The sequence below is a fragment of the Paramisgurnus dabryanus genome, chromosome 24 (assembly GCF_030506205.2).
Source record: "Paramisgurnus dabryanus chromosome 24, PD_genome_1.1, whole genome shotgun sequence".
Classification (NCBI taxonomy): Eukaryota; Metazoa; Chordata; class Actinopteri; order Cypriniformes; family Cobitidae; genus Paramisgurnus; species Paramisgurnus dabryanus.
In genome coordinates this window covers 22939934-22957785 of record NC_133360.1, presented here as the reverse complement: position 1 = coordinate 22957785, position 17852 = coordinate 22939934, and the positions used below count along the sequence as shown (strand labels likewise).

Here is a 17852-nt window from a genome sequence, read left to right as displayed (position 1 = left end):
TTCACTTGTTGTTTTTATTCCTATAGTCGAGTAAAGATCTGCTGCTTGCGTTCTCACGAGACTTTCTCAGCGGTGAAGGGATTTTGTCACGTCACCTCGGTCACCTGGGCTTAGCAGTGTCCCACGTTCAGACTCCTTTGGACGAGTTCAACTTTGCCGTGAAGAATCTTGCCGTTGACTTGAGATGTGGCATTCGTTTGGTGTACGTTTGATTAGGACATGAATAAAAAACATTGTCAAATAAAAATGTGTTGGGTAAATCACCTTAATGTTTTCATTTTTTATCTATAGGCGTGTTATGGAGCTCTTCACGCTAGACTGGACTTTGTCTAGAAAGCTCCGGATACCCGCCATTAGTCGTCTTCAGAAAGTGCACAACGTCGACGTTGCCCTACAGGTGCTGAAAGACAAAGGGGTTGATCTTCGCGATGAACATGGTGAGATATCGGTACTTAAAGCGAGCGATGCTCCAGTCAAATATCAAATTACCCCATCATGTAAATCATCTTTCAGTCGAGCACATTTGGAGTTATTTTAGTAAATGTCCTTGCGTTTCCAAGCTTTAATGGGAGAAAATGGGGTTCTGGGAACAACGTCCGACTTTAAATCCCAAAAAAGTGCATCCATCCTTCACAGAAGTAATCCACACGGCTCTAAGGGGTTAATAAAGGTCTTCTGCTTGTAATCAATGCGATATTGTAAGAAAAATATCCAAATTTCAAACCTTATAAACTATAATAACTAGCATCCGGTAATGACGCCATCTTATACTTTGATGAGAGTCACATGTACCCATGGAAACCATCACATGATTTCAATATAGCGTTGTTATCGTAAGCTAGTTATTATAGTTTATAAAGTTTGAAATCTGGAGGGGTGAGTAAATCATGGGGTAATTTTGATATTTGCCTGGACTATCCCTTAAAGCACCATCTCGGCTTGTTTTTGGCAAGATGAATTTATCAATAATGATCTATACACTGTTCTAAAATAATTATTTTCTTAAAGGAGCAACTATTGACTCCAGAGACATTGTGGACGGACACAGGGAAAAGACCCTTAACCTCCTGTGGAAAATCATCTTTACATTCCAGGTATTGACCAAAGCAAAATATATAGATCATAAGTAAAATAGCTGCTTTTAAATACAGTAAAATGTATTACTGATAACCATTTAAAATGTATACCTATATGATCTCTCTTTAAAGGTGGAAGTGTTACTTGATGAGAGCCAGCTTAAAGAGGAAATCAGTTTTCTCCGGAAAACCTGGAGAACAAAACAGAAGTTGGCCTCATTAATCGCTAACAAAGGAGCCGTAGTGACGAAAATGAAGGCGACGCAAGCGTTCGAACATCACAGCCAGAAAGTAACGCTGCTTCTCGACTGGGTCAATGCTGTGTGCGAGTTTTACAATTTAAAGGTGAGTCAAAAATTAGACGGTTGTTTACCCTTCATTTCAAAGTGGAACCGTAGCTGCGTTTACATGGAAAGTTGTAATCGGTTTAAATGTTCAATCCGAATGAAAATGCTCAATGCAAACACCTCAATCGGAATGAAAAAATCTAATCGGTTTGAGAGGGGTGTTTATACCTTTTGATTTTTAACGTTTTGGAATCCATTCAGCCGATCTATGGGTCTGGCGGTAGCACTTTTAGCATAGCTTAGCATAATGCATTGAATCTGATTAGACCATTAGCATCGCTCTCAAAAATGACCAAAGAGTTTCGATATTTTTCCTATTTAAAACTTGACTCTTCTGTAGTTACATCGTGTACTAAGACAAACGGAAAATTTGAAGTTGTGATTTTTTAGGCAGATATGGCTAAGAACTATATACTCTCATTCTGGCGTAATAATCAACGACTTGCCGTAACATGGCTGCAGCAGGCTCAATGATATTACGCAGTGCCCGAAAATAGTCCCCTTGGTAACTTTCAATAGCAGGTGACTATTTTCGGGTACTATGTAATATCTTGGGTCATTTTTGAGCGCGATGCTAATGGTCTAATCAGATTCATTGCATTATGCTAAGCTATGCTAAAAGTGGTATCCGCAGTTTCACAGTCTCAACTGAAATATTTTCACTGACAGATCTTAAAATTGTGGCATTGATTTGTCTCAAGATACACACCAGTAACATCTTTTTCTAAGGCATGTTTATAAAAGATACTTAAACATCTTCATTTAATATCTAGTCCTGGCTTTAGCTAAGCCTTGTCTGTGAAACTAGGTCGTAGAGTTACAGGGTGTACAGCATGAATTTAGCGACTTCGAATTATTGGGTTTTTGCTACTTTTTAAATAATACTTAGTATATTTTTCTGTTATTTTTGCAGGCTGAGAACTTCACAGTGTCCTTCTCGGATGGTCGTGTGCTTTGCTACCTGATCCATCATTATCATCCTGGCTATCTACCTGTTGAAAACATTCAACACAAAACAACACAGACCATAGAGTGTGGTCAGCGCGGCAGAGTCGAGCTCAATAACTCCTCCAGCGAATCAGACTGCTCCTTTGATACCATGCCATCGATGCAAGGTGGAATATCTTTTGTTCATCTAAAAATTCCTGTTATATCCTACTTACTTCTTTTAAAGGAACAGTTGTCATTTACTCACCCTGCATATCCTTCCAAAGCAATATTTCGTTGTTGTTTTTTTTTGTCAAAAACGAAAAATCTTTAAATTCTTCACATAGTACTGACATACAATATCAGTTCATGGTGACCAGAACTTTGAAGTTCCAAAATAAGAAAAAGCACCAACAAAATTATATCTTAAATGATACCCATACAGTTTGTGTTCATGTATTACTTTCAATTACTCACCCCATTTCATCCAAGATGTTTATGTCTTTCTTTGTTCAGTTTAGAAATTAATTTGTTTTGAGGGAAAAAGTTTCAGGATTTTTCTCCATTTAGTGGACCTTTAAAGTTCACAGTTTCAATGTAGTTTAAAATTGCAGCTTCAAAAAGGTATCGTATCTAGCAAAACGATCTAAATTTTTGCCACAAAAAAAGTAAAACCACAATTTATCGTCTTGCAACCGCTCCAGTGTTTACAAGTGTGGTGAAAGAGGATTGTGTGTGGAATGGTACTAATTAACATCTTCGTGTCAGTTTATTGACACAATTACAAAATGGTCCACAAGTGTGCGTTTCACACGTAATACATGACCTTTCGAAGTAAGGTGGCCATTCGTGCCAGTTCTGCCGGACACGTCCTGAATAGGATTTCTGTTGCGTTCATTGAGTCATTGAGGTTCTCACATTTCAGTTCAAATACATTAGAAAATTAAAGTCGCCATGGAACGGAAGTGGCGATTGTCTTTTTTTCCCCGTGGTGACGTATATCAGAATGAAACGGCTTCTAAAGTGAAATAAAGGCAGGGCTGAATTTGAATTTGTCCATCGAGATCTGATTGGTGCGTTTGAAGTTGGGTCGTGTTGCTAATTGCTAATCGCTGCGATCTTCTCCCGGACTCCGCCCACCTGCCATACCATGTGACCAAAAGAGAGAGGTCGTTTTGAGGAGGGGACGAGATATGAGTTTTGATTAAAGATTATGAGGGCACATGAATTTAAAAAAAATAATGAAGCACATTTGCAGAAAAATACCACAATATTCCAAAACAAATTATAGTTTTTAATTTCAATTTCATTGTGACTTTAAGATTTATTTCTTTTAAGATATAAAATCATTGTAGTTTCATTCTTACCTTTAAATGTAACCGTTGCTTTTCTGAAATTGAACCCCGAAATATTAAACCTTGATGATGTATGCGGTTTTGTTTAATTAAAATATTACATTTTAGAACAGTTTTTGTCATACATTTTCTTTCGGGGGGCCGCGAAAGAATGCACTGTACACAAGGGGGGCCCGCACGCTGAAAAAGTTTGAGAACCACTGGTTTAGAGCCCTTTGAAACTGCAATTTTAAACTGCATTGAAACTGTGAACTGTTGAGGTCCACTATATGGAGATAAATCCTGGAATGTTTTCCTAAAAAAAGACATAAACATCTGGGATGACATTGGGGTGAGTAAATATTGGGATTTTTTTTTAATGAAAGTGGAGTAATCCTCAAAGCTTGCTGTAGTCAATGATTGCCTCTGAAATGTTGGTTTTGTGAGTGCTTAACGGTTTGATAATTTGTCTTAACTGTGTATATTTTCCTTCCTGATTTTCAGAATCCGCATCGGTGGACTTTAAAGAGTTGCTTGAGAATGAAAAAAGTAACTTTCAGTTGGTGAATACGGCTGTGTCTTATCTCGGAGGAGTTCCTGCCATGATTAATCCGGAGGACATGTCCAACACGATCCCGAATGAAAAGGTTAAAACTGTTTTTATTACATTTTTACTTGTTGGGTTGGCAACAAAATAATCAAACCGTGTGCTTGTGTAACATTATTTGAGCTCCTTATATCACACAGTACTTGAAAATAAATTTTACCACGTTTCTATCCAGGTGGTCACCTGTTACCTGTCCTTTCTTTGTGCTCGTCTTTTGGATCTCCGTAACGAAACGAGAGCAGCGCGAGTCATCCAGGGCGCATGGCGGAGATACAAGCTACAGAAGGACATTGAGCTTAATAGGGTAAGAGAACCGTTGCTCTCTTCTGTAGTGGCTTGATGAGAACTTTGTTAGATGATTTTCTTATATTGGATATGTTTTTTGCACATACAGCAAAAGAACCTAGCTGCTACAAAAATCCAGACGCTCGTTCGGAGCTTCATTATGAAAAGGCGCCTAATCCGACAGAATAAGGCAGCCATCGTCATCCAGGCGTTCTGGAGAAGACACGCAGCACAGGAAATGCTGAGAGTGCTAAAACAAGAAAGAGAGTTTGCTCTTCAAAATGCTGCTGCAACTTTAATTCAGGTATGTCCAGGAGTGTGTCTTGTGAAATACTAGGTGTGTCTTGAATATTTGAATTAAAACATGTCAATTTCACAATGCAAAAAGTAATGGACCTAAAATAGATACAAAATCAATTCTGTTTGCTTAAAACTAAATTATTTAGATTTTAAATTATTGCCTCGGAGGTTACTTGATAAAACATTTGATGAAATTCTGTTTTACTGCTGCTTTAAAAGTAAAAATGGTAATCTATTAATTTTAAAAAATTACATTTTTTGGTGTGGCTTATGTAGTTCACCATATTGTTTTACGTTTTTCTTGGCAGAAAAAGTACAAAGCTTGGAGAATTCAAGCTCTCATCAAGAAAAACCATGCTGCCTCTCTGATCCAAGCAACTTTTCGAAAGTGGCATGCCAAAAAGGTTATGGAAAGAAGCTCTGCAGCCTTACGAATTCAAACATGGTACAGAATGCAGCGTTGTACTAAACAATACATGGAGATGAAAAGAAAAACCATCTGTATTCAAGCATGGTTGAGAGGCCACCATCAAAGATGCAAGTTTCAGACTTTAAAGAAAAGGCACCGTGCATCAATTGTTATTCAGAGTGCATTCAGGGCTTACCTGGTCAGGCGACAAATATCTAAAATGGAGCAAAAGGCAGTCTTGATTCAGAGGTGGTTCCGAGCTTGCATGCTAAGGAAAGCCGAGCGGAAGAGGTATTTGGAGGTAAAATCGGCCGTTCTTACTGTGCAAGCAGCTTTCCGTGGATGGCATGTGCGCAGAACAGTCGCTCAACGAAATCAAGCTGCACTTCTGATTCAAACTGCTTTCAGAAGGTTTTCGGCTCGGAAGAACTTTATGCTTTTGAAAAGATCAGCCATGGTTCTTCAGCAGAGATACAGAGCTAAAATGGTGGGAAACAAGTTGAGACTGGAATATAAGGCTCTTAAAGTCGCTTCAGTGACCATTCAGGCAGCATGGCGAGGAAGAGCTGCGAGAAGAAAGCTGTATCACCTCAACAGGTGTGCTGAAATTATTCAGTCACACTATCGTCGATATGTGGCACAGACCCAGTTTATGGAGATGAAACGTGCTGCTGTTGTCATTCAAAGAAGATATAGAGCATTCAGAGAGGGAAAGAAAATATACGCTGAATACAATGAAATGAAAAGAGCAGCCGTTGTGCTTCAGAGTGCTTATCGTGGCCAAAAAGCAAGACAAGAGATTCAGAAAAGAAACCAAGCAGCCATTTTGATTCAGTCAGTGATCAGAGCTTACATTTGCCGCAGGACATTTTTAGCTCGAAAACATGCTGCAGTTGTCGTTCAGCAACGCTATCGGGCATTTGCACTTGGACAATCCCATAGAGTCCGCTACTTACAATTGAAGCAGGCAACCATAAAGCTACAGGCTTTATATCGTGGCTTCAAAATCAGGCAAAACCTGAAAAGAGAAAATCAAGCTGCTACTATTATCCAAGCTCAGTTCCGAATGCATAAAGTACGGATTTTCTTTCTTGCCGCAAAGTTTGCAGCTATCATTATACAGCAGCGATACAGGGCTTTCAAAGCTGGCAAATCCATGCGAGACAGCTACTCGCAGATGAAAAATGCTGCTGTGGTTATTCAGTCCGCATTCAGGGGAATGAAAGTCCGCAAATGTTTGCGAGAAATGCACCAAGCTGCGACAGTGATTCAGGCGCATTTCCATGGACATGTGCAACTCAAACTGTACCAGAAACAGCGGTGGGCTGCATCAGTTTTTCAGCAACGATTCAGAGCTTACAAAACGGGCAAATCCATACGAGATAGCTACTTGAAGATGCAAAATGCTGCCGTGGTCATTCAGTCAGCATTCAGGGGAATGAAAGTACGCAAACATTTGCGAGAAATGCACCAAGCTGCGACAGTGATTCAGGCACATTTCCGTGGACATTTGCAACTCATACAGTACCAGAAACAACAGTGGGCAGCATCAGTTTTACAGCAGCAATACAGAGCTTACAAAACTGGCAAATCCATGCGAGACAGCTACTCGCAGATGAAAAATGCTGCTGTGGTTATTCAGTCAGCATTCAGGAGAATGAATGACCGCAGACGTTTGCGAGAAATGCAGCAAGCTGCGACCGTGATTCAGGCGCATTTCCGTGGACTTTTGCAACTCAAACAGTACCAGAAGCAACAGTGGGCTGCATCAGTTTTACAGCAGAGATACAGAGCTTACAAAACTGGCAAATCCATGCAAGATAGCTACTTGCGGATGAAAAATGCTGCTGTTGTTATTCAGTCAGCATTCATGGGAATGAAAGTTCGCAAACGTTTGCGAGAAATGCACCAAGCTGCAACAGTGATTCAGGCGCATTTCCGTGGACATTTGCAACTCATACAGTACCAGAAGCAACAGTGGGCTGCATCAGTTTTACAGCAACGATTCAGAGCTTACAAAACTGGCAAATCCATGCGATATAGCTACTTGCGGATGAAAAATGCTGCTGTTGTTATTCAGTCAGCATTCATGGGAATGAAAGTTCGCAAACGTTTGCGAGAAATGCACCAAGCTGCAACAGTGATTCAGGCGCATTTCCGCGGATATTTGCAACTGAAACAGTACCAGAAGCAACAGTGGGCTGCATCAGTTTTACAACAGCGATTCAGAGCGATCGTAGCAAAAAATGCTACCCTGAAGCAGTATGTAGCTCTGAAAACATCTGCCCTACGGATCCAATCAGCTTTCCGTGGAATGATGGTCAGAAAGCAAATTGCAGAAAAACACAAATCTGCTGTAATTATCCAGAAGACATACAGAATGTACAAGCAACGCCTTGATTACCTTTCCCTTAGAAATGCCACTATGTGTATTCAGCAACAGTACAGAGCGATTTTAAGTGCAAGGCAACAGCGTAAAGCTTACTGCTCCTTGCGAACAGCTGCCATCACTTTGCAGTCCGTATACCGAGGGATGAGAACAAGAAAAGAGATCCACAAAAGACACGAAGCAGCCACTGTGATTCAGGCATCATACAGAATGTACAGGACCAGAGTGCCATTCCAAGCCATGAGACTGGCAGCAATTGTCATACAGCGACAATACAGGTGCCATCTACTGCGAAAAGAGGCACGGGAGAACTTTTTGAGGCTGCGGCACAGTGCAACAGCAATTCAGGCCATTTACAGGGGAAATTGTACACGTCGTAATATTGCCAAAATGCATGCTGCTGCCACAATCATTCAAAGGAAGTTCCTTGCCTACAAAGCAAGGCAGAGCTTTTTGTCCATCCAAGCAGCTGTTCAATTCTGTCAACGACACTATCGATCAGTTTTGGCTGCAAGGAGAGATCGGAAAGATTATCTTGTTAAACGCCATGCTGTTCTTGTAATTCAATCAGGTTTCAGAGGATTGCAGGTCCGCCAGCAGATCCGCAGAGAGCATGCAGCTGCAACAATCATTCAGTCCCATGTAAGAAAGTGCATTTTCAAGTTACGCTTCCAAAGACTTCGATGGGCAGTCAATACTATTCAACAACGTTTCAGAGCTATTAAAATTATGAGGCAAGAGATGGCAGTACTAAAAGAAAAGAAGAATGCTGCTGTGATTATTCAGTCAGCATTCAGGGGAATGAAAGTCCGCAACCATTTGCAAGAAATGCACCAAGCTGCGACCGTGATTCAGGCACATTTACGTGGTCATTTACAACTCAAACGGTACCAGAAACAACAGTGGGCTGCATCAATTTTACAGAAGCGATACAGAGCGATCGTAACAAAAAGGCAAGAGATTGCAGCACTGAAAGAAAAAAAGAATGCTGCTGTTATTCTGCAAGCTGCGTATCGTGGCATGAAATCCAGACAGACTTTGAAGCAAATGCATCAGGCTGCCACCATCATACAAAAAACTTTCAGAGCTTGCAGTGCTCGTAAGCGGTATTTAGCCATGAAATATGCTGCCATTGCCATTCAACAAAGATTCCGTGCTGCAAATGCGGCAAAAATGCAGAGAAAGCATTTTCTTGAAATGCGTCAAGCTGCCCTTGTTGTTCAAGCATGCTTTAGAGGCCATAAAGTTAGGAGGACACTTCTACGTCAGCATCAGGCAGCTATTTTGATTCAGTCATACTTTAGGAGACACAGAGAGATGGCCAAGTTCCAGGCCATGAGATTGTCTGCAATCATTATCCAGAGCCATTACAGGTCTCACATTCAGACTAAAGCAGATCGGGAAAGCTTTTTATGTTTGCGAAAATCTGCCATAGTCATTCAGGCAACTTTTAGAGGGCACTCTGTCAGGAGGCAGTTAGCAGAAAAGCAAAAGGCAATCATCATTATACAGGCTGTGTACAGAATGCATCAGCAAAGAAATGCATTTAAGAGACAGCAGTGGGCAGCAAGGGTTCTTCAGCAGCGGTTCAGATCTTTAAAGCTCCGAGATGAGCAAGTGCAGAGATACCAGCAGGCTAAGAAGGCTGCAGTATGCCTGCAACAGGCCTTCAGAGGCATGAAAGCAAGAAAACTAGCCAGGCGGACGAATGCTGCCAGAACCATCCAGTCCTACTTAAGGATGCATCTACAACGACAACAGTTTTTGAAAGAAAAAGCTGCAGCAATTGTAATTCAGTCTGCCTACAGAGGCTACTGCACTAGAGTTCAACATGCTAAGATGCAAGAAAGTGCAATGCTAATACAAAAGTGGTATAGATCACAAAAACTGGTCCAGGAAGAGCGAAATGGCTTCTTGGCTCTTAAGCATGCCACACTAACGTTGCAGTCTGCCCTGCGTGGAATGCTGGCGAGGAGGCTTGCTAAGAGAAAGCAGGCCGCAATCAAGATCCAGTCTGTGTTGCGTATGCAAATATATCGCAAACGCTATGTGGTGCTCCGCTCAAGTGTTGTAAAGTTGCAAGCCCAATACAGAATGTTGGCCGCCCAAAGAAGATACCGCAGATTGCAGGCTGCAGCTGTTACTCTCCAAAAGCATTACAGAGCTCAGAGGGCAAAAACAGAGCAGAGATGTAGTTACCTGAAGACCCTCCAAAGCATAAAGATCCTTCAGGCCAGAATACGTGGATTGTTTGAATACAGAAGATTTCAACGATTGAGGGCAAGTGCCATGACAATTCAGGTAATCAATATGCGATTGCATTATATATATCCCGGACAAGCCCCCACTTATTATTTTACATTTTAATAGTGGTGCCCACTAGTGTCTTGATTTTACTGAAAGGGCCAATTTTGTTTCTGACCTATGAACAGGCACATTATCGAGGAATGCTTGAGAGACGCAAGTTTCAGCTACTCAAGGAATCTGTATGTGTTATACAGACGCATTACAGGGCCTTCCGACTCTGCCAGAAAGAGCGTGCCCAGTTTCTTCAACTACGTCGGTCTGCTGTTGTTATACAAGTAAGCTTAAATTTGTATTTGTTTTTAACTAAGTGGTCTGTTTGGTCTGTGTTTATGACAGGACTCCTTGTTTTTGTTTAAACTTGGTGGTCTGCTTAGTATACGTTCATGCCAGCACTCCCTGTTTTCTGTTTAGAGTATATTTTTAATGTTTGATTTGTCCTCATTTAACCTTAGACCGCATTTCGGGCTTACCAAACAAGACAACATGCTGTACAAACACAGGCTGCCTGTAAAATTCAAGCATGGTTCCGAGGATGCCTAGCTAGGCGAAACTACACCTTAAAACGGGCCGCTATTGCAACCATTAATCGATGCGTTCAGGCAAGACGCCAACGTTTAAGGTAAAGAAAACCTCTGTGAAATCTAAAGCATCTGTATTTAAGTGTTCATGCCATTGGAGTCCTAACATGACCATTTCACCTCCCCAGATTTCAGGCAGTCCAGCGCAGTGTCCGAATCATTCAGCAAAGATGGAGGGAAACTCTGATCGCCAGGAAACAGCGATCTGGTTTCCTGAAGTTCAGAAAGTCTGTTATATGTATCCAGGCGTTATGGAGGGGTGTGCGAGTTAGAGATTCCATTCAGAAGGTAATTATTATTCTTTAAAGTGTTGCCATATATGACCATGAACCACAAAATCACCTATAAGGGTCAATTTTGAAAAAAATTTAGATTTATTAATCATCTGAAAGCTGAATAAATAAGCTTTCCGTTGATATATGTTAAGATGGGACAATATTAGGTCGAAGTCTGGAATCTGAGGGTGCAAAAAATTGGTTTGTGCAATTTTGAAATGACTCGATACAAAAGGTCTAAAGTGTTTTGGGTCACATGTGTTTGACACACTTATCATCATTGACAGTAAATCTGTCTAACAGTTTCGGGAAACATTTTACAAAGTCCATTAGTTCATACAGGGGTCATTGGCCCATTTAAAAAAAAAAAAACATTGCTTATTCATATGTTGTTTCATTTGTTGTGCTCGGCTAATCAGTTTTTTTACTGAATTGTCCCATTATTTTAACATTTTGACATTAAACTTTTGTAAATTTGTCTTTCTTTGTGCTTTGACTGCCATAGTACAGATGAAACTTTGAAAACCTCAAAATGGTGTCTATAATTTAAAGGGACACTCCACTTTTTTTTGAAAATATGCTCTTTTTTCAGCCCCCCTTGAGTTAAACATTAGATTTTTACCGTTTTGAAATCTATTCGGCTAATCTCTGGGTCTGGCAGTACCACTTTTAGCATAGCTTAGCATAATCCATTGAATCTGATTAGACCATTAGCATAGCGCAAAAAAACCCAAAGAGTTTCAATCTTTTTCATATTTAATCAGTGGGGAACCTTCAGGGCCTTCTACGCCTTCAGAGAAGGCCTTAAAAATGTAATTAAAAGATTTTTTATAAATAAATAATAAATAATATAGTATTCAATAAAAATATGTTTTTACATTTTTTAATTTCTATTTAATTCAATTTAATACAATACATGTAATATATTTTCTCTCATCTATGTTCTAACGTTAAGCTTACTGTCAGGTTCATGTCATGAAAACATCTAATCCAATCAGAATCGTCTGTCTCTATTAAGGCCCGGTTATCTGGCTCATTCATTGGTTAGGACTTCATGAATCCCCGAGAAGGCCAAGCCATGTGTTTTGGTGCGGAGAGTGACGGGCAAATCGACCAATCACGTTTTGATTTCAAGTGGGCGGGCAAAAAACAAAACATTTTAAGCCTTCATGAAGTCCTAATCATGCAACAAACTGGATGCGAGCTGCCGTAAAACACCAAAGACGGAGATCATAGACCGTTAATATTAATACAGTCTAATGGCCCGAATCTCTGCGGTGAGAGTGGTTGAGGTAAATGGCGGAAAACGTGATTGACGTTGTGGCTAGCTTGATAGGGCTGAGGTAAAAACGAAATTACTTATGCGCGTACAGCTGTGAGAAGCGCGTGCAGAGGAGCCTGTGCATATGACGCGAACACGAGAAAACTAATGGGTTTAATTATACTTTTACTTCCTGACAGTTTCACTTGTTACGTGAGGAAAGTAATGACTGACAGACGACGCCGAATTACATACAATATAATTTCCTAACTAAATCTGAGAGAATGCGAAAACATTCAAATATTTTTTTCCTCGCTATACCCGATGGGCAGGGCGGAGATACATTTTGGTAGCCCGACAAGAATTCGTAATAGCCCCGGGACCTCGGGGCTCGGGCTAGCGATTTTGCGAGCCCTGGATATCTTATAAAAACAGTTATAAGCCACAAGGAGGTGCACTGAGAACGCAGGGTGCTATATTTCCCCTTATGAAAAAGACAAACAAGGTATCCTACAGCTAAATCTATATTTCCAAAAAATAAAAAATAAAATAAAGAACATAATTTAAGCTTGTTAAATGCAAATTTAAAGAGCCCCTGTCATTACAGAGCAGCAGAATCTGTATTTGTGTTTATCAGTTAGATTAAAGTAATTTTAAACTTTAAAACTGCATTTAAAGGCAGACAATGCCCATTCTGTAATTTAACTTTGCGTGCTCAGAATTTTTACACGTTCACTGTATGATTTAACGAAATACGGATAGCCTAGTATTATGGATGGAGAAGCATTTGCACTTCATTGCATATTTTGAAGGCCCAGCTGAAGTACCCACGGTTCGCCACTGTATTTAATACTTCATTCTTCTGCAGTTACATCGTTTACTATAATAATAATGATATTATGCATAAATTATATCTTTCAATAGCAGGGGACTATTTTGGGGCACTACGTAATGTCATTTATTATTATGGCGAAATGAGAGTATAGTTCCTAGCCATATCTGCCTAGAAAATCTTAACTTTTAATTTTCTGTCGGTCTTAGTACACGATGTAACTACAGAAGTCAAGTTTAAAATATCGAAACTCTTTGGTTATTTTTTTTTGTATGATGCTAATGGTCTAATTAGATTCAATGGATTATGCTAAGCTATGCTAAAAGTGGTGCCGCCAGACCCGAAGATCAGCTGAATGGATTACAAAACAGTAAAAATCATATGTTTAACTCTAGGGGAACTGAACAATGAGCATATTTTTAAAAAGTGGAGTGTCCCTTTAACAATCTTGTTCTTTTGTAACTAAATACTATGATTTCTTTAATATTTCCACAGGAAATCAAAGCAGCGGTGACGATACAATCAGCATTCAGGAGCTTTTCCCAAAGATGTCAATATAAACAGCAGATAGCTGCTGCCGTCACTTTACAGCGGCGTTTCCGAGCCTTGCAGCTAGCCAGAGCTAAAAAGGAAAATCTAAGGAAGCGATGCGACGCTGCTGTCTGTCTTCAGGCTGCGTGTCGTGGCTGGCTCGCAAGACGTCGGGCAAGTTCTCGTTTATAAATTTACATAATTACTATTTGAGTACTTGTTTTCCAACTACGTTTATCTGTATTATAAAGAATCTGCCAAATAGGTGCTTAATTACAATATTCGCCCTATAGATTAAAGAAGTGGTTGCTGCTGCGAGACGTCACCGCTTCTCCGCTGCTGTTTACCATCATCTCTGTGCAATAAGAATTCAGAGGGCAGTTCGTGCACACTGGACCCTTAAAGCAGCTAAGAGACAGATCTCTGTGGTCCTTTACATCCAGGTACACTTGATCGTCTATTGCATGCGTTCTGAAAGTGATATTTGCTTTGCTGTTGTTGCTTAAAGTCAGTAATAAAGTCAAAACCCAATTTTCTGGATTCTCCGCTGTACAGTATGTAGAATAGTGAGACTTATCCGATCAAAGGCATATAAGACAAGACGTTTATTTAAAAGGAGGTTTATTTATGTGCTACATCTCTTCCCAGCAATGTTTTAGGGCAAATCTGCAGAGAAAAAGGTATCTCAAAGATAGACGAGACATCATCAAGACACAGAGAGCAGTGAGAACCTGGTTAAATCGCCGCAACCAAGCTGCTGTCACGATCCAGCATGCTGTCAAGAAGTTCCTTCTGAAGTGTCGGAAGGAGAAACTTCAGCGTGGAATAATAAAGGCGCAGGTATTGTAATGTTATTTTGAAGTAGAGTATATACATTGCTATATACGCATTGACTAAAAGACCCAAAACCTTTTTTAATGCTTTGTTTTAAGGCGCTCTGGAGAGGACATCGTTCAAGAAAACTTCACGACACAAGCAAAGTCATTTCCATCAGGCGACGTTTCCGAGAAATAAATCGAAACGTGAAGGAAGAGGACAAGCTGTGTAACAAGACCAATACGGCGCTGAGCTACCTGCTCGGATACCAAAATTACGCCTACATTCTTGCAGCCTTAAAACATTTGGGTAAGGCGGTTTTATCACACATTTAGGAGGTGTGGAGTGTCTTAACATGATAACTGACTTGGTGTTTTTGTCATGGTTGAAGAAACCGCCACCAGACTTTCACCAGAGTGCTGTGAACGGCTTGTTGAAAGCGGAGCGACGCGCACCATCTTTATTCTGATAAGGAGCTGTAACAGAAGTGTTCCTTCAATGGAGATCATCACCTTATCCATTCAAGTCCTTCTCAACTTATCCAAAGTATGTTGACTCTTAGTAATGGCTGTCAAAAAAAAAAAGTGTCCAAAAGTGTTGTCCAGGGTAGGGCTGCATATTAATCGTTTGGAGAAAAAAGTTTTTGTTTACATCATATGTGTGTGTATATATATGTCCTAGACAAAAATGCATATTTAAGCTTGCATTGACATATCTTAAAGAGGACATATCATGAAAATCTGACTTTTTCCATGTTTAAAGGCAGGGTGCATGATCTCTCAAAGCCAATGTTGAAGTTTGATATCAACTAAACAAACACGCCCCTACTACAATAGAATGTGGACCTTCTTTTGATAGCCCCGCCCCACACATACGCAACCCAGGCAACGATGTGGTTTAGCAGACACCCCCCTTACTGCCGATTGGCTACAAGTGTGTTTTGGTAGTCGACCCGACTCCCAAAGTGTTTTTCAGAAATCGTGCACTCCGACTTTAAGTGCTATAATTGGGTCCCCAGTGCTTCTATCAACCTAGTAAATGTGAAAAAGATCAACCCAGTAACTTCGTTTTGGTAAACCATTCTCTGCAAGCATGTGAAAGAAGTCATTGAAATTTGGCTCCCCTTGTGATGTCAGAAGGGATAATACCGCCCCTTAATCTGCACTATCCAACCGTGGCACTGCCATTTAGTGTACATTTGCATTTTAAAGGACACTGAAAATGGCACACTTTTGCTCACACCTACACACCTAAAAGTGGCAATTTCAACATGCTATAATAAATTATCTATATGGTATTTTGAGCTGGAACTTCACGTATGTACAACAAAGTTTAATTTGACGTCTTAAAGTCTTGTGAAATGTCGCTTTAACATATATCAGTGCCATTGTTTTGGCCCAAGATGTCCACCAGTATTGTTTTTTATAAGAGCATGTTTGTAAAAATCCAGATAATTTACTCACCACCATGTCATCCAAAATGTTGATGTCTTTCTTTGTTCAGTCGAGAAGAAATTATGTTTTTTGAGGATTTTTCTCATTTTAATGGACTTTAATAGAGCCCAACACTTCATACTTGACTCAACACTTAACCGTTTTTTTCAACGGAGTTTCAAAGGTCTATAAATGATCCCAAACGAGGCATAAGGGTCTTATCTAGCAATACGATTGTCATTTTTGACAATAAAAAAAAAAGTACTTTTAAACCACAACTTTTCGTGTAGGTCCGATCTAGCGCGACCTAACGTAAATGCGTAGTGACGTAGGGAGGTCACGTGTTACATATATAAAACGCACATTTGCGGACCTTTTTAAATAATAAACTGCCACAAAGACATTAATTAGTATCAGTTGAAATACAACAACGTAGAAACGGTCCTCTTTCAAGACGCTTGTAAACACTGGGGCGGAGTTTCGCGTTCGTCCTCTGTGACCTCTTGACGTGATGACGTATTGCGTGGGGTCAGATGGTGCATCACGACCGGATCTACATGACGAGAAGTTGTGGTTTAAAAGTGTATATTTGTTATTTTTATTGTCAAAAATGACCCTTATGCCTCGTTTGGGATCATTTATAGACCTTTGAAACTCTGTTGAAAAAAAACGTTAAGTGTTGAGTTAAGTATTAATTGTTGGGTTCTATTAAAGTCCATTAATAGAGAAAAATCCTGGAATGTTTTCCTCAAAAAACATAATTTCTTCTCGACTGAACAAAGAAAGACATCAACATTTTGGATGACATGGTGGTGAGTAAATTTTCTGGATTTTTCTTTTAAGAAAATGGATTCATCCTTAAAATGTCCTAATATAACTAAGGCCTATTAGTCCATTTTCTTAAAAAAAATCCAGATAATTTACTCAGAAAATGGACTAATCCTTTAATCTGTACCCTTTACCCATTTTGGGGTATCAAGATGTGTGGGAATTTATTATTAGTGTATGATTTTATTTAGAGTCATATGACTCTTGACATTTGTTATTTTCTTGCAGTACCACAGAACCATTGATGCGGTTTATGCTGTGGAGGACTCTGTAGAAACACTGCTGGATCTCCTGCAGATCTACCGGGAGAAGGCTGGAGATAAGGTGGCAGATAAAGGCGGTAGCATCTTTACCAAGGCCTGTTTTCTCTTGGTTTTGTTAGTCCAAGATGAGAGAAGAGCAATGGTGGGTATTTTCCTAAAGGAAGGTTTCAGCTTTAATTTTAGTTACTAAGCTCAACGAGATCTTTGGCATAATTCAATTTCATTAATTCAATGAATCTGAAATAAAAGTCAATTACCACAGAAATATATTATTGTTTACTTTTTTGTAATAAATATTAACAGTTTGGATACTTTTGATTTGTGATTATTACATGAAAGCTACAGACATTACATTTTTTATTTTCATTGTTTTGATGTGTAGGAGGTGCGAAATCTGCCCAAGACTTCAGATCGTATCCGCAGCATCTGTCGGCTCACGCTTCGAAAATGCAAAATGGACGCTGAGAGAACCAAGGTCAAACAGAAAATGAATGCCTCTCTAAATGGAAGTTTCCTGCCACAAGCTACTCCTCGGAAATCCAAACCAGTAGCCAGGTACGTCTTTGCATCATTGCATCTGGCTCTGAACAAAAGGGGTTCTTAACCTTGGAGAACCCACGGGTAAATTTTGGGCAATGTTAATTGCTGCTAAGAAAAGGGTTTTAAATTAGATCAAATGTATGTTTGTAAAACTTTAAATTCATTAAAGAAGCATTGGATTTAATATAGGGATGCACCGATAGGATTTTTTTGGGCCGATAACGATACCGATTTAAACAGACAACTTCTGGCCGATACCGATGCCGATACCGATATTAAACACTTGTATACAATACTATACAGTTGGTCTATTAGCTAGTTTATTTCTGCATCAAATTATTTTTACTGAACATGGATTTGATCTAATTAACATTCAACTGACCAACATAATAAGAGAGGCACAAATTAAGCTAAAACAAATATAATAAGACAACATGACAACCTTCAAAGGTGGTTTTTGCTATTCAGCATTTATTTTATTAACAACATTAACTCAATTTTTTTTTACATATAA

At 39.6% G+C, this 17852-nt stretch overlaps 1 protein-coding gene across 2 annotated transcripts in view; it reads left to right on the top strand.

Moving 5' to 3' along the window:
- The window catches only part of aspm (assembly factor for spindle microtubules), a 28417-nt gene that overhangs the window by 10015 nt on the left and 550 nt on the right, over window positions 1–17852 (top strand). For both annotated transcript variants that reach the window (XM_073813577.1, XM_065259509.2), the window contains exons 11-29: window positions 27–202; window positions 292–437; window positions 1009–1094; window positions 1209–1421; window positions 2337–2538; window positions 4189–4331; window positions 4467–4595; window positions 4686–4880; window positions 5185–9975; window positions 10107–10256; window positions 10434–10600; window positions 10688–10847; window positions 13423–13632; window positions 13752–13901; window positions 14107–14298; window positions 14391–14583; window positions 14666–14820; window positions 16764–16940; window positions 17181–17353. In XM_073813577.1, the coding sequence (XP_073669678.1) occupies window positions 27–202; window positions 292–437; window positions 1009–1094; window positions 1209–1421; window positions 2337–2538; window positions 4189–4331; window positions 4467–4595; window positions 4686–4880; window positions 5185–9975; window positions 10107–10256; window positions 10434–10600; window positions 10688–10847; window positions 13423–13632; window positions 13752–13901; window positions 14107–14298; window positions 14391–14583; window positions 14666–14820; window positions 16764–16940; window positions 17181–17353 (7808 nt within the window). The remainder of the gene's footprint in view (window positions 1–26; window positions 203–291; window positions 438–1008; window positions 1095–1208; window positions 1422–2336; window positions 2539–4188; window positions 4332–4466; window positions 4596–4685; window positions 4881–5184; window positions 9976–10106; window positions 10257–10433; window positions 10601–10687; window positions 10848–13422; window positions 13633–13751; window positions 13902–14106; window positions 14299–14390; window positions 14584–14665; window positions 14821–16763; window positions 16941–17180; window positions 17354–17852) is intronic.